Source organism: Panthera uncia (assembly GCF_023721935.1).
Source record: "Panthera uncia isolate 11264 chromosome D3 unlocalized genomic scaffold, Puncia_PCG_1.0 HiC_scaffold_8, whole genome shotgun sequence".
NCBI classification, from domain to species: Eukaryota; Metazoa; Chordata; class Mammalia; order Carnivora; family Felidae; genus Panthera; species Panthera uncia.
In genome coordinates this window covers 84,310,031-84,327,157 of record NW_026057586.1, presented here as the reverse complement: position 1 = coordinate 84,327,157, position 17,127 = coordinate 84,310,031, and the positions used below count along the sequence as shown (strand labels likewise).

General features: G+C 43.2%; 1 protein-coding gene across 12 annotated transcripts in view; it reads left to right on the top strand.

Moving 5' to 3' along the window:
* CLIP1 (CAP-Gly domain containing linker protein 1) overlaps nucleotides 1–17,127 on the top strand; it is a 125,220-nt gene that overhangs the window by 30,712 nt on the left and 77,381 nt on the right. For all 12 annotated transcript variants that reach the window (XM_049619415.1, XM_049619420.1, XM_049619414.1 and 9 more), the window contains exons 2-3: nucleotides 5,848–6,042; nucleotides 10,378–10,949. In XM_049619415.1, the coding sequence (XP_049475372.1) occupies nucleotides 5,958–6,042; nucleotides 10,378–10,949 (657 nt within the window). In that variant the 5' untranslated portion in view covers nucleotides 5,848–5,957. The remainder of the gene's footprint in view (nucleotides 1–5,847; nucleotides 6,043–10,377; nucleotides 10,950–17,127) is intronic.

Sequence of the window (17,127 nt, the reverse complement as noted above, 5' to 3'; positions counted from 1 at the left end):
ATTTGTTTTTTATCTCAAAGTACTCATATGAGTGAAGTCACGATATTTGTCTCTCTAATTTCGTTTAGTGTAATATCCTCTAGTTCCATCCACGTAGTTGCAAATGGCAAGATTTCCTGCTTTGTCAAAGATTAGTTGGCCATACACTTGTAGGTCCACTTTTGGGTTCTCTATTCTGTTCCATTGATCTGTTCCGTTGATTGTCTGTTTTTGTGCCAGTACCATACTGTCTTGAAGTATGACTTCAAGCTTCTTATACAGCTTGAAGTCTGTAAAATTTATCTTTGTTAACAAAGATAACCCTTCCTTGAAGGGACAGGGTCACATAGTTCATTTTCAAGAGAATGTCTGCCAGATTACCCAAGCCTCAGTAGCCATAGTTTACCAGTCATTTTTTTCAGGGACAATAGATGTTCCCTAAAGAAGTGGCTAATTGAGCGCGTTTCTCTGTTGTACAAGTTCTTCTCTGAGACGCAGTGGGGCACAGCTGAGGTGCTTCCTGTCTACTTGCCATGTTGCTGCAGAGTATTAAAAAGGCATGTATTTAAGGGTTGGATTTCTTTTAAATTTTTTAAAATTTTAGTTTGTTTATTTTGAGAGAGAGAGTGCACAAGAGCATACTACCTCTTCATTACAGTGGAGGATGGATGATTTCATACTATCCCTTCCTGTGCTTCTGGGTTCACCTCATTTAGCCCAATTCTTCACTCCTTCTTTTCTTCCCAAACTCAAACTCACCTTCTGTAATGCAGGTTGTAATGATCAGTCTTCTATGTCCCCATCCTCTTCTGTGAACAGTCTCCTTCCCTCCTTGCCTTATCTGACACCTGCCTCTGAAGACTGCCTCCCACCTCCCCTGTAGCCCTCAGGGAGGTAACTCAGGGCCAGGCTGGTGTGATTGTTGGCCTAAACTGCTTCTCAGGCCTTCAGAAGCCCCAGCTCTTCTACCACCTGGTGTACCCCTGCAGCTGACATGCCCTGACCTCAGTCTCTCTCTCTCTCTCTCTCTCTGATTCCTTTTAACTTCTCCACTCCCTTTATCTGTGGACTCCCTGGTCCTTTGTAAAATCGCTTCCACACTCAGGCCACTGTGTTCCATCTCCCTGGTCAAAACCTTGAAGCTTCTCACTCTCACCATCACCTCTTATCTCTCGACTTAAAGGGGAGGGAGCATTAGTATCCCTTGGGAGTGTTAGCAGAACCCGAGGCCCCATCCCAGACCTGCTGAGTCAGAATCTGTAGTTTAACAGGATGTCGTTGAAGCACGTGGTACCCTCGTGATTACCACCCTCCATCCTGTTGAGGTGTCTCATCCCTCACTACTTTTCACTGTCAGAACTACCCTATCTTCACTTTCCTTCACGCATCTCAGATTCCCTGTCTCATTTTTTTTAAAGATTTATTTATTTTAAATTAAAGAATATTTTCATTCTTTTTAAACGTTTATTCGTTTTTGACAGAGACAGAGGACGAGCGGGGGACGGGCATAGAGAGAGGGGAGACACAGAATGTGAAGCAGGCTCCAGGCTCCGAGCTGTCAGCACAGAGCCCGATACGGGGCTCGAACCCATGAACCATGAGATCATGACCTGAGCTGAAGTCAGAAGCTTAACTGACTGAGCCACCCACGTGCCCCTAAAGATTTTATTTTTTAAAAGTAATCTCTACACCCAACATATGGCTTGAACTCACAACCCTGAGATCAAGAGTTGCATCCTCTGCTGACTGAACCAGCCAGGCATCCCTCCCTGTCCCTTTTTAATCGCTCCTTGTTTTTCCCTTCCATTTTAATTTAACTGGCAAAATTTTGATTATGAGTGAACTTAGCTCCCCACCTTCCTGGTACCTGTGCCTGAGCAGAAGCTTGTTAGTGGAAGAAAAGGTTAGTAGAGGAAAAGGGAGGCTGGTTTTGCTTTAAGTTTGTGACCGCAAATCTCATGTTCACTCTGCTGCTTGGCGTTCCTGCTATATTTCCCCAGTAAGCTCCCATTTCTTGCTCAAAGACAAATATTTTTTGTGTTCAGCTTTCATTCTGAGGCTCCCAGAGGTCTCCCTGCTTTTTGCATGGGCCCATGAGAAAATGGAAGAGTGCCTTTTTCATAGTAGTTTCTCAGGAAATGTTTGTTGAATGAATGGATTACTATCTTGGAGGAAGATTGCCTTCAGAGCTGATCTATTAGGCAAAGCACAGGGTCTCAAAAGTGCCACCACCACTTCTTTGAGTGACCTTGAGAAAGCCACTTAACTGCTCAGACCTTCATTCTATTTGTCCATGAATAGACAACCATTGATAACCGGTCACCTACCTTCCAGGTTATTTTGAGATGCAAGTAACTCAGTGTTATCTTTGTGCTTTTGGCACTCTTGCTCCTCTACACGTGTCCGTCATCTCAGTAAGACTGAGTCCTAATGTTTTTAATTGTGGTGTGAGGTCCTTCCTAACTTTGAATGTTAGGTTCAGTGGAAAGAACTTGGGACTCTGGAATCGGGCCTACTTACTGTTCATATCTCTGCTGCTCAGCCAAATGACCTCAGGTGGCCGGTCATTAACAAGTGAGGAAATACATCTGTTAATCTGAGGTGTTGCTTGATTTGTTACGAAAGGACAGTAATTGTTGATCCATAGAATTGTAAGCCTCAAGTAGGATAATAATATGCATACAAACTATTTCTAGATTATAATACTGTGTGTATTATGGTTTGTACATTTTGGGAGGGTTTGTACAGAGGAGAAGGGTGGTTTGTCTTATTTTAGGTCCAAAACTCTTGAGATTCGGTAAGCACGAACATCAGAAATTCAACTACCCTCAGCATATTAGAGAGTCAAGAATGTCTTTTTTTTTTTTTTCTCTTTTGCATGTATTTTGGAAGTGATTAGTTTTAAGGTGACATTCACTGACCTTGAAACATTATATGGAGATGTTGCTTCTTGGTCATTACGATTTGTAGGTACCATGACCAAGACTTTGATCTTTTGTTTCTCAGTGAATTGATTTTTTTGAAGTAAGCCTGACCTGCCATTCATTAATAATACATGAAGAAGAAACTTGAATTGGGAGATTAAAAAACCCAGCATTGGTGGTGGTGTTACTAATTCTTTTATCGAGACAGACTAGACTTTTCTCCTTTGTTATATCTTGGTCACAGTTCCCTGCTTCGGGATTCAAATGACTCGTATGGACCAAGAGGCAGAGGCATTCAGTTAGGCCACAAAGTCTAGACTTCGGGTTTATAGCTAGCTAAACGTAGGTTCCTAATAACCACATGCTCTGTTCTTTTGACTGTGGCTTGTAGATGCTCAGATTTTTGTGAGCTCAGGGTGTTGAGCTGCAAAGTTTGAAATTGGCCGAGGCTTCCTAGTTGCTGATTATGGTGTTTTTCACAATCTCTCTTGAGGGAGGAGCGCTTGACCAGAGCCCAAGAACTCACTGTTCTGCCTGAGTGGAGTATTTTAAGGAGCACGTCATGCTCTCTTCTTACCATCGTAATAACTTCCCCAGGACCATTGTACTCTGTCTGTTCTGTTCTTACCTACCTGACCCTTTCACCTTATAATGTTGGACCAGGCAGTTTCTGACCTTAGCCTGTCCCCACCCTCTTCAGATTCTCTGCACATGTCAGTAGTCTTTTTCAGCTTAGAGGGGACTCAGCCATTCCCTTCCACCTAAGGCAGTAGCAAGAACAAGTAAATCTGCTTGAAACTTACAGGCTGTGTATGGTGAGGGTCTGACAGTAAAGCAGGTGGCTTCAAACCCGACTCTGAATCAGCTCCCCACCCTGACATGGACTCCCACACCCATTGCCACCATGATGGCAGGGATGATGATGATGGTGGTTATAGAAAGGAGTCCTGGAATTTTGTATTAATAGTCAAGATTGGCAATCACTGTCTTCCAGTAAACAGTGGTTCTTTGTTAATCAGAATCTTCAAGCCACACAATTTACCTTTCACATTATTAAAAACACCTTGTACCATTTTGGACCCTTTCAAGATTCATGGGGAATCTGCAGATGGAGCCTGATGAGGCAACTGTCTTGGTTTGATTTCTGTCCAGTCTGATTGTCTTTGAACAGGAAAGCTGACATGGCTGTATTCGTTTCCTAGGGCTGCCGTAACAAATTACCACAAACTGGGTGGCTTAAAACAACAGAAATGTGTTCTCTCACAGTTCTGGAGGCCAGAAGTCAGAAATGAATGTGCCAATAGTGTTGGGTCCTTCTGGAGGCTCTGAGGGAGCATTCCTTTCAGTGCCCGTCCCTGAGATTTTGGTGGCTGTCGGCTCTCCTTGGCTTTGGACACATCAGTGCAATCTCTGCCTCCATCTTCTTGTAGCCTTCTTGGTGTGCTCTCTTGCTCTAATAAGGACACTTGTCAATGGGTTTAGGGCCCAGCCAGGTAATCCCCAGGATGATCTCAAGATCCTTAACTGAATTACATCTGCAAAGACTCTTGTTCCAAATAAGGTCACATTCACAGGTTCTAGATGGATATATCTGGCTGGGGGAGGGGTGGGCACTGTTCAGTCCACTCTAGGGGCCATAGCAGGCTCTTCTGACATCCCCGGCCAGATTTTTTGCTGCTGCTCGTCATTGCTTGTAAGAGAGACAGACTGGCACGGGCGCCTGGGTAGCTTAGTCAGTTGAGTGGCCTACTTCTTCTCAGGTTATGATCTCAGAGTTCACGAGTTTGAGCCCCATATCAGGCACTGTGCTGACAGCTCAGAGCCCGGAGCCTGCCTCAGATTCTGTGTCTCCCTCTCTCTCTCCGCCCCTCCCCCAGTTGCTCTCTGTCTCTGAAATAAGTAAACATTAAAACAAAACAAAAAGAATGGCAGAGTGACATCCATCTGTGTGCTTCCTCATCCCAGCTCTACTAGCAGAGAAAAGTGCAAAATCATTTGACAAGAGAGTCAGTAACATTTTTCTCATATTCTGTTTTTAGGTGTTATGTCTAGAAATCTTTTCTCATATTCCTAAATTCCTAAGTTTTTCTCCTCTCTTAGAATAAGATAAGATCCTATTTTGCCTGGGCCCAAAGTTGCAGTTTCATACCTGGTCTTGAGTAAATAAAAAGTGTATTGTGTTTCTCTGTAGATAGGACAAAAACAATTTTCTTTCACTTCCCAGATACAGCTTTTTCTTACAGAGTTTGAACCTCCCTCTAGTTTGACATGTATATGGTTTTGTATTGAGCATTGCATAATTCTGTGAACTTAAAAAGGTACATTAATACCAGCTTGTGGTCATAAAACTTAAGCAATATACAAATGAATGCAATAAAAATTTGAAAGCCCCCTTCTTTTCCTTTTTCACATTTTTCTGAATCCTGTTATGTGGATGTGTGGATTTTAGGCACTGTACTGAGCTGGTAATGTTAGGTAAAGAAAAATGAATGTATTGCTAGGCTCGACTACTTGTTTGTAGGGTGGTAAACTGCTTCTAAATCCATTTCAGCCGCATCTTCATGTCTTTATCTAGAGTTTTCTAGGTTACGTGTGGAGATAGTGTATCATCATGTATAAAGAAAAGTTTAGCTTGCGAAACTGCTTTAATAATAGATGTTATTTTGGGGTGCCTGGGTGGCTCAGTCGGTTGAGCGTCTGACTTCGGCTCAGGTCATGATCTCACAGTTAGTGAGTTTGAGCCCTGCATCTGGTTCTGTGCTGACAGCTCGGAGCCTGGAGCCTGCTTCGGATTCTGTGTCTCCCTCTCTCTGCCCCTAACCCGCTTGCATTCTGTTTCTGTCTCTCTCAAAAATAAATAAACATTAAAAAAAAATGATAGATGTTATTTCTACTTTCTTCCTCCTATAGATTCTAAATTCTGTTTATATTTTTCTTTTTGCAGGTTTAACCCAGAGACTGACTTCACCATAGAAACACCCATAGTTATATCAATGGTTGGGGCAAGATAGTGGCAACAGGCAAAGGAAAAATAGCTTTGACATCCTAAGGACAATGAGTATGCTAAAACCAAGTGGGCTTAAGGCCCCTACCAAGATCCTTAAACCTGGAAGCACAGCCTTGAAGACACCTGCTGCTGGTAAGGCTTTCTGTTTTCCCTTAGTAGAAATCAATTAGAATCCTATTTGAAAACTTTAAAAAGACAGCCTTATAAAACTTCATATTCTTGAAAATATTTGAAAAAGGTTTAATTAAAAGACCTGGAATTTTATATCTAAAAATCTTAAAAAAAATTTTTTTTAATGTTTATTTTTGAGAGAGAGACAGAGTGTGAGTTGGGAAGGAGCAGAGAAAGAGGGAGACACAGAATCTGAAACAGGCTCCAGGCATAACCCGACGAGGGGCTCAAACTCATAAACCGTGAGATCATGACCTGAGCCAAAGTCGGATGCTTAACTGAACCACCCAAGTGCCTATATATCTAAAAATCTTAATAAAGAGTTTACTTTTCTTGTAGGTTGTCTTTTTTTTTGTTTTTTGTTTTTTTTGACTTAGTTTATTTAGGGGTACCTGGGTGGCTCAGTTGGTTAAGTGACTGTTGGTTTTGGCTCAGGTCATGATCTTGTGGTTCGTGAGTTCGAGCCCCACATCAGGCTCCGTGCTGGCAGCATGGAGTCTGCTTGGGATTCTCTCTCTCCCTCTCTCTCTGCCCCTCCCGTTTGCTCTCTCTCTTGCTCAAAATGAATAAATAAATTAAAAAGAAAATAAACTTAATTTGTTTAGTGCATGGTGCCAAAACAGTTGTCAAGTGACTTTAGTATTTAATCCTTACGGTGTTAAGATACAGTACTTTGTTTTTCTCCCTGTGTCATTTTGAACTCATCTGGACCTTTCTCCTTGGGGCTTAGGGACATGTGGAGAAAACAAAGACGAGTCTGGTTTAAGAGATTTGATGACACTAACCGATCTGAAGTTGGCCATTGGTTTCAAGGGAGCAGGCGGTACAGTGGCCCAAATCTGGCTTATGTGGGAAATCATCCCCATTTCATAGATGAACCCATGCCCTTGACCATCTTCAGCCTCTTCCTCCTCTGTTTTCCATCTCCTCCTCCACCATTTCAATTTATATCCCATAATGGCCACCTAAGGTCTTTAAGAGAGACAGGAGAGGGTATCTGATGCTTGCTTTTATGGGCTTTTAATGTGATTTATACACTATTGAATAGGTTATCAGCCATCCCAGACAGATGTCCACCGTAAAATATTAGTCCAACCTTGTTTAAGTTTTTCCATAAAACCTCATTGATCTTTCATGAGGGCAGGGATCTTTGTGGTTGTTTTTTTTTCCCCACTACCCAAATCCACCCACATACGTGGAACATTGTCTAGCTCATAACAGGAGCTCATTAAATATTTGTTGACTGAATAAAGGTCCCAAATTATTTACATTTTGTGTAATGAGGATAAACCCATGTTTTCCTGTGTTTTTATCAGAGAAGCCATAAAACATCTTAGATGAGAGGCAAGCTTTGCTTTGGCATCTCTTATTCTCCTTCCCCTCAAAATCCTTTCTCTCTTTAGGACCCCTTCAAATGCTGCCCCTTCCTTGAGCCCTTCCACAGTTATACTCACCCTTGTTTTAGACAAATTAAAAAAAAAAATTCTTTTAATGTTTATTTATTTTTGAGACCGAGACAGAGCATGAGTGGGGGAGGGGCAGATTGAGAGGGAGACCCAGAATCCGAAGCAGCCTCCAGGCTCTGAGCTGTCAGCACAGAGCCCCACTCGGGGCTCAAACTCATGAACGATGAGATCATGGCCTGAGCTGAAGTCAAACGTTTAACTGACTGAACCACCCAGGTGCCCTCTCACCCCTGTTTTAGAATTGTCTTTTTCACTTTTAGCATTTTTTATGCACACCCTTTAGCATATAAAGTCCTTGGGTGCAGGAGATCAGGAGAAATTCACTTGGTTACCTCAACAGTATTCAGCACACACTAGTTGGTTGTTTTTTGTTTTTGTTTTTGTTTTTGTTTTTTTTTTTTTTTTTTTAGAGTCAAGCAGCCTATAAACATTAAAATTTAATATGCTTAAAAGGAAATAATTACCAGTTGGAGCACTTTTATGAGGATTGTTTTTCAGAAACTCATGCTTTCAGCACTCTGTCAGGAAGAATTGTTCATGTACAAAGCTGGAATAGATCCTAAAAAACTGGGCTGGCCTGTCTTTGGCAGATGATTATCTGTTTGATCTGAGAGCGTCTACCGTCTTCTAAAAACAACAACAACAACAACACAAACCCTTCATAAATCGAAACTCCACAGTCTCCTGTGTAGGGTAAAGGGATGTTCCTCCTCCTTAGGCCGTCCAGACAATTCTGTTCTTTGATCTGTGCATGGTTCACTCTTTCTGTTGATCAGGCCTCAGGCCAGATGTTACTTCCTCCAGGAGGCCTTTCCTGACTGCTCTGCCTAAAGCCACCGTCTCCTCCACCGCACTTCCATCACCTGAAATCACCTGGTGTGTCTTTTGACTGACCCCACGTCTCTACTCTGGGCTCTGTAATGGCATGGGCTGTGCTGTCATGCTTTGTCCCCTCGTGAAGAACAGTGCCTGTGACTAGGTGCTGGAGTGGTGGAAACTCAAAGAAAAGAGGAGCATGAATAAATACATTATTTCATTTAATCTTTATTTTTATTTTTTTGAAGTTTATTTATTTTGGGTGGGGGGAAGGGCAGAGAAAAAGAATCCCAAGTAGGCTCCGCAAGGTCAGTGCAGAGCCCACTGTGGGGCTTGGACTCACGAACTGCAAGACCATGACCTGAGCCAAAAGTGGACGCCTAACCGACTGAGCCACCCAGGTATCCCTTATTTTATTACTTTTTTAAAGCTTATTTATTTTGAGAGAGAGCCAGCGTGTGCATGTGAGCGGGAGAGGGGGTAGAGAGAGACAGAATCCCAAGCCGTTTCCACACTGTCACAGAACCTGAGACAGGGTTGGATCCCATGAACCGTGAGATCATGACCTGAGCTGAAATCAAGAGTTGGACACTTAATCAATTGAGCCACGCAGGCACCCGTAAAACTCTTTACATTTATTTATTTTTGAGAGACAGAGAGACGGAGCACAAGTGGGGAGGGGCAGAGAGAGAAGGAGGCAGAATCTGAAGCAGGCTCCAGGCTCTGTGCCCTCAGCACAGAGCCCGACGCAGGGCCTGAACTCATAAATCGTGAGATCATGACCTGAGCCGAAGTCGGATGCCTAACCGACTGAACCACTCAGGCGCCCCGAAAACTCTTTAGATACGACTTTCCTCTTACAGATGAAGAAATTGAACTCAGAGATCATGTAACATCCTAAGACTGCAATATGCCTAGTAAATGGTAGTGTGCTTAAGGGGCACCTGGTGGCTCATTCAGTTGAGCGTCTGACTCTTGGTTTCTGCTCAGGTCATGATCTCGTGGCTTTATGAGTTCCAGCCCCATGTTGGGCTCCGTGCTGACAGTGTGGAGCCCTCTTGGGATTCTCTGTCTTCCTCTCTCTCTGCCCCTTCCCTGCTCCTGCTGTCTCTCTCTCAAAATAACCAAAAAAAAAAAAAAAAAAAAAAATGATAGAGTGGTTAAGATTGTGGACTTGGCCAGTTCATACCAAATATTTAATGAGCACTTGCTGGATGAATGCTGGAATTTCCAGTGTAAATATCACATTTCTGGCAAAATTTAACTTCTGTTTTTGCCACAGGGTAGAGATTACATAAAGTCATCTTGCCTTAGCAGCGAGTTTGGCCAAGTGCTACCTACCTTTTTTTTCCCTTGTGATTTCCACATCTCTGCCAGCAAAGGAATGGGGTTTATCTGGTGTCTTGGAGTGAGGTGGCAGGGCTGCAGCTCCGAGTCCCCTCCTTCTCCAGGCATGACTGCGAATCTCTGGACGACTGCGCCCACGAGGGAATAGCGCCCGTCTCCAGGGATCTGAATGGGTGTTTGCTCCTGATGTGCAGGGAGGAGGGGAAAGGAAAAGATGAAATCAAACCTGTATTATGATCTATGGGAAAGGGACTCCCCCCCCCCCCCCCCCGGACTTTTTCCAGTCATAATTGCCGGTAAGGATTAATCCCACCAGCTCACTGAGTTTCGACAGCATTGAAAATGGTAGTGGTGGGTCAAGTACTTTTATCTTTTTTTGTTGTTGTTTAATTGATTTAAGTAATCTCTATACCCAATGTGGAGCTCGACCTCACAACCCCGAGATCAAGAGTCGTACGCTTCACTCAGCCAGCCAGGTGCTCTAATGGGTTAAGTACTCTTTGCCTCCTTGTTAAAAAAAACAAAACAAAAAAGGACTGCACACCTTAGAAATGCTGTGACTCCTGTTGCTTCGGGCTTTCTCCAGTTTATTTTCCTTTAAGGTAGAAAGGAGTGGTCTGCTCGAATATGAAAGTGAATCTTCTCTGATCCTTTCTTCTGTTTGCAGTTGTAGCTCCAGTGGAAAGAACAACATCCAGTGAAAAAGCATCAAGTGCGCCATCCTCTGAGGCACAAGAGGAATTTGTGGATGACTTTCGAGTCGGGGAGAGAGTTTGGGTGAATGGGAATAAACCTGGGTTCATCCAGTTTCTGGGAGAAACCCAGTTCGCACCGGGCCAGTGGGCCGGGATTGTTTTAGATGAACCCATAGGCAAAAATGACGGTTCAGTGGCAGGAGTTCGGTACTTCCAGTGTGAGCCTCTAAAGGGCATATTCACCCGCCCTTCGAAGTTGACAAGGAAGGTGCAGGCAGAAGATGAAGCTAACGGCCTGCAGACGACTCCTGCTTCCAGAGCGACTTCGCCTCTGTCCACCTCAACGGCCGGCATGATGACCTCGTCCCCAGCAGTCCCTTCAAATATCCCCCATAAATCGTCCCAGCCAACAGCAAAGGAACCTTCAGCTACGTCTCAGATCAGCAACCTTACAAAAACTGCCAGTGAATCTATCTCCAACCTCTCAGAGGCCGGTTCAATCAAGAAAGGAGAAAGAGAGCTCAAAATTGGAGACAGAGTATTGGTGAGTCCATAGACCTTTCTGAGGTCATTGTGTTGAACTGAGACTAGTTACTGATGAATGGTTGAAATGCACACAGACAGGCTTGGCGTCTGTTTTAGAGGGACCGCTCATTTATAGAGAAATTCGTCAACTTTTCTAATTGTTGGGTTTATGTGTGAAAATGCAGCAAATTAGTAACTGGCTGTATAGTATGAACATAAGTTTGCAATGGTTAGTTGAAGTTTTATCTACCAGGTTAGCCAAAAGAATGTTGAATTTATTATTTGTAACTATTACTTGACAAAACAAGCTCAGAAGTGGACTTGGAAAGTTTTTTCCCCCTGGTTCTTAATTTTTGCTTTAAGGATGGTGTGTAGGTATATATAAGATCCTGCTTTTTTAGGTGTCTTGAAAAACTCAGACAAAACAGGATGTCATTTCAGAATTCCTGTGCCTCTGAAATTACCAGGTTCAGATCTAGGAAAAGGAAGGAAATGTGCAGTAGTTTCTGTTTACTAATAGGCAAGAAACACAACATGTAAGGTCTATGCTGTATGTAATTCTAGAACCCCTGAATTTATGACAGTGGTTGATGTGTTCTTTGTTTTAAACAAGAAGCTAAAAAACACCAGCTTTGCATTTGTGACCTCAGCAAGTTATTTAACTTCCCAGTTTCCTCATCCGTAAGAACATAATAATAGTACTAACTAACCTCCTAGCATCATTGGAAGGATTAAATTAGATAACGCATTTAAACTTTTTTTTTTTTTTAATTTTTTTTTTTTCCAACGTTTTTTATTTATTTTTGGGACAGAGAGAGACAGAGCATGAACGGGGGAGGGGCAGAGAGAGAGGGAGACACAGAATCGGAAACAGGCTCCAGGCTCCGAGCCATCAGCCCAGAGCCTGACGCGGGGCTTGAACTCACGGACCGCGAGATCGTGACCTGGCTGAAGTCGGACGCTTAACCGACTGCGCCACCCAGGCGCCCCTTAAACTTTTTTTTTTAATTTTTAAAAATTTTTATTTATTTTTGAGAGAGAGCGAGCATGAAAAGTGGAAGGGCAGAAAGAGAGGGAGACACAGAATCCGAAGCAGGCTCCAGGCTCTGAGCTGTCAGCACAGAGCCTGATGCGGGGCTCGAACCCACAGACTGCAAGATCATGACCTGAGCCGAAGTCGGACACTTAACCAGCTGAGCCACCCAGGCACCCCAACGCATTTAAATTTCTTAGCAGCGCCTGGTAGACAGCAAACACTCGAGATGGTAACTCTTTTTTTCACTGATGAACATTTAAAGCTTTCCTATTTCACTCTGTGAACACTTCAGTTAGTTCGGTTAAGGCATGAAGTTGGTCAGCAGTGTCTAACCCTTTGCTCTTCCTTTTCTCGTGTCTGTTGAGCAGCTGTAGAAGTCGCCGGGCGTGGCAGCTTCCAGTGATGCAGTGGGAAGACGGGGAGAGCTGTTAGCCCTCAGTGTGCCTCAGGTGGTGTTTCCACCGTGCTCTGGAGGAGCCCCGTGGAACTGAGGAGAAGGAGGCTCGGAGAAGGGTGGTCACTAGTTCAAGGGCTTCCAACCCAAAGAGGGGTAGACGTGCAATTTAAATTTTGGTCTTTTTACTCAGGTGCCTGTTGTGGAGAGGTGATGATTGACAGTATACTTTTTTTTTTTTATGTTTATTTTTGAGAGAGAGAGCACACATGTGCACAGGAAAGGGGCAGAGAGAGAGGGAATGTTTCAAGAATCCCATGCACGCAGAGCCCAATGCAGGGCTCGAACTCACAAACTGTGAGATCTTGACCTGAGCTGAAATCGAGAGTCGGACACTTAACCGATTGAGCCACCCAGGTGCCCAACAGTATAATTGTAAAATTGGAAGTGTTCTTTGTGGTTTTGTTGTGTTACAGATAGGAAACTTACACCCAGGGAAATGAAGTGACTACCTACAGGTCACACAGTGGGTTCCCAGCAGATTTTAGAGTTAGGACCCAGGACTTCTGCCCCCCAGGCCTGTAGCACCATGAATCCACGAGACCTCACATACCTGTGGGGGCCTTCTAATACCTCTTACCTTCAAGGGGTTCCTTCTGGATCCCTTTGTTTCAAGGTCAGTGTGTTCCCTCTTCGGTTAGTCATGAATTTCAAAGGCAGATGTGTCAGAACTTAGAGCATGTTAAGACAGCTTTTCCATGCCATGCAACTCAACCTATATCTCATTTGTTTAGCTGCTGTTCCCTTGCTGTACCAGTTTTGGGTTTGGTACAACTGCTCTTTTGTGGCAATAAAGGTTTTTTGATACTTTTTTTCTTTTTCTTCTTCTTCTTTTTTTTTTTTTTTTACTCTGTAGATAACTGCTGCCATGAATGCCTTTAAAATTTTTTGCTGTGTGTATATATCTTACTTTCACAGGGTAAATTCATAGAGGTGGAATTACTAGTTTAAAGGGTATAAACATTTTTAAGGCTTATGGTACATACTCACATAGTAAGCTTTGGTTAAATCAGAAACCTGTTACCTTAGCACAGGACTGCTCTGGAGATTAGATTGCAGGTTATATGCAATGCCAGACTAAGTGCTTTTTGTCAACAACTTCTTTCCTTCCCATTGGAGAAAGCACATGGCACACTTTCAAAACAAGAAACTCTCCCTTTCCACCAAGCAAAGTGAGTTGATTGAAATCCTGGTCCAGTGGTAAACCGCTTGACTGCTAAAACAGCCGAAATACATGGTCAGCATGGTTTAACTCACAGCAAAAGGCTCTCACGAGGATGCTGTGATTAAAGTGGACCTAAAGGATAGGAATTGGGCTGCCCAAAGGAAGTGGTGGTGGGCAGAAGGAGCCTTCTGGCTGAGGGAGGGGCAGACTCCCTGGGATGGGAAGGCGTTGGCATGTTTGAGGAAGAGACCAGTGTCCTTCCCCAGGTGCAGTGTGTGGTAGGAGGTGAGGCTAGTTAACTATGTGGGGTCTGCAGGGACAGGTGACATGGAGCCTATGAGGACAGGCTGTGTTCTCGTTAGGAACAATGTGGTATTGGATTTGTAGCTTGGGAAGATCACTCCGACTGCTTTGTACAGAATGGACTCGAGGTGGGTAAGAACGGGTTGGAGGTGACCTTTCTTTGAAGAGGTTGGACGTTGAAGGAGAGTACAGAGGTCCGGCGGATGGTCAGGCTGATGCTGGAGGAGTGCTGGGTCTCGGGAAGATTTTGTTTATTTTCTTTTTTTAAAGATGTCAACATCTGGAGTATTTATATTCTGACTAAAATGATCTGGACCCAAGGAACAGGTTACAGACACAGTAGAGAGAGGGGATAAGTGGTGGACAGAAGTTCCTGGAAGGAGATGTCACCCCAAGCTCATACACAGGAAGAATTAACTGGCTTGTGATTAAGAGAGGGAGACTTCCTCCATTTTTATAGGAAGGAAGAAGGTGAATCTGCAGACACAGGTTGGAGTGTAGAGGTTTGAATGGTGTACTGCTAGGAAAATTTTAATGACATGGTCAGAACTGGCATACTTGGAACAAAATTTAACTTGAATCTATGAGAATTTTAAGTCTTATGAGTGTATTATTGGAAGCAATAAAATTATTTACTGCCTTTGGTTAGTATTTCTAGGAGAAATTACAAGAGTACCTTAGAGTCACAGCATTTTAGAGCCTGGATGGGATCTTTTGAAATCACCAAATGCTTCACTTTGCTTATAATACTGAAGCCCAGAGAAGAAGCAGGACTTGCCTCAGGTTGTATAGGTTTGTGATAAATGTGTGTGCGAATGTCCCAGTTTCTGTGTAACATGCCGCTTTGTTTAATAGAAACCTTTGATTTAGAAATATGAAACATTTTTGCTTCAAGATGAATTTATTAAGGAAATTAGATATGAAAATCTGAAATATTTGATACAGAATTTTCCTAATTAAAGTCAGTTACCAAAATCCCACAAAACTAAGATCATCAGATCACTGTTATGTGAGGCTTGTTCTAGAATGTTCCCAGTCTCACCCACAGGGCCCTCTTGACTTCTGCCATGTTGAACTGGTACAGAGAATCCGGCAATTGAGCTTGCCTTCATACCCCCACCCTCTGTAACTTCACTTCTTCAGCCCATTGCAGGAAGAGCAAGAAAGTGGATTTCTGCATTGGGTGTGGTGTTTAGCCAAACGACCTGTGTAAGATCCCAGTAGGAACTCTGGAGCTATGACTGTATCAGGCATGTGTTTCTTAGGAAGGCAGTTAGGGCTTGCCGAAGCTCCCCCTTGTCACCTCTCCCCTGCACCGTATGCTCATAGTCGCCAGCAGGATCAGTTAGCCATGGAGTAAGTTGTGCTGATTTTGGTAATATCTGGAAGCCCGAGGAGGGTCCGTCAGAGCTGCTTGTAACAAACCCATGTGTGTCCTTCCCGTCTCTCTCTGGTCTCTGTGCTCCCATTTGTCCTTGTGAATATTGCATGGATCTCCCCGAAGATTGCTTTAGCCCATCCGGTGTGATGAGCTGCTTTGGCTTCATACTGGGGCTCACTGCACTCTCAGAGACCTGCCTCGTTGCAGACTGGGAATCTCTAGGGTAAATAATTGCCCTGAATATTTTTGAGATGGCCTTGCTGCGTTTTTGGGTATATTTGATATTTCAAGGAGGTGATGTCAGATTCTTGAGAAACATGACTGACTTCCAGCTGTTGTGTTTCAACATGGTTGTCTCCATATCTGGGACTGTATGTTCTGTGCCAAATTCTTAGCCTATGACCATATATGAGAAGGAGACTTCTAAGCACTTTATTTTTTAAAATGACAAGTTTAATGTTCTTATAAGCTGCTCCCAGAGCTCTTACACTAACAGTCCTACGGTATAGATCTGTAGGTCTTTTGGATACTGTGAAAGAAGAAAAAAGTCTTCCTGAGAATTAAAAAATACCTTTATTCATAAGATTTATTTTGTGTGTGCTTGAACCTTAAATAACTATAGTTCATCTAGTATATACTTTGTGTGTCTCTCTTGATTAGTTCAATGTTATGTTTGTGAGATCTGTCTGTAACTTATTAATTTAAAACACACATATAGCAGGGTCATATTGTGTAAACACCGCTTCACAATATACTTCTGTTGACTGGAGGCATTTCTATGCTAGTAAATACAATTCTTATTTAAAATAAGAAGGGGTACCTGGGTGGCTCAGTAGGTTAAGTACCTGACTCTTGATTTCGGCTCAGGTCATGATCTCGTGGTTCATGAGTTCAAGCGCCACATCTGGCTCCATGCTGATGGTTGCGGAGCCTGCTTGAGATTCATTTTCTCTCTGTGCCCTTCCCTTGCTTGTGTGCTATCTCTCTCTCTCTCTCAAAACAAATAAACTTAAAAAAAAAAAAAGTTCTCTTTGGTATCACACTCTTTGGAAGCTATTGCACCTAATTTAATCATAGGCATTAGATTGCTTCCATTGTTTCCCCTAGAAATGAAGTTTCTGTGTAAAGGAATATATAAACATTTAAAATTATAATATATTGCCAAATTATAGTCCAGAGCACCATTACCATTTTATGTTTACATAAATATGACCCCACTAAATGCCCTTTCTAATAATTTGATTTCTTCTGGTTTCCTCAGTCCTCTTACCAGTGACTTAGAACCCCCAAATCTGCGAGTCTGGTTGTCACATTGCGCTTATATTGGGCATTTGTTCATCACCTACCTGGGCAGGTTCTCGTGGAAGTTGTTCTTTACTGTGGCCTCTCTGTACTTTGATTGCTGGATAGTTTGTTATTTTGAAATACAGAAAGATCTGTTATTTTGTATGCCGCAAAGTTGAGCAGACTCTAGATGTTCACATTATGTTAAAAACGTTTTGGAGAGGCATCTGCGTAGCTCAGTTGGTTAAGCATCTAATTCTTGGTTTCGGCTCAGGTTTGTGAGTTCGTGCCCCACATGGGACTCTGCTTTGATAGCGCAGAGCCTGCTTGGGATTCTCTCTGTCTCTCCCTCCCTCCCTCCCTCCCTCCCTCCCTCTCCCCCTCTTCCCCTCTCCCTCCCCCCCTCTTCCCCTCTCCCTCTCCCTCACTCTCTGCCCCTCTCCTGCTCACTCTCTCCCTCAAAATTAATAAGTAAATGCTTAAGAAAAAACGACAAACCTCTTTTTTGGAGACCCTGGCTGACTATGGGGATCTTTTCCAGCATAATAGATTTTACTCGGGGACCTGCAGAGAA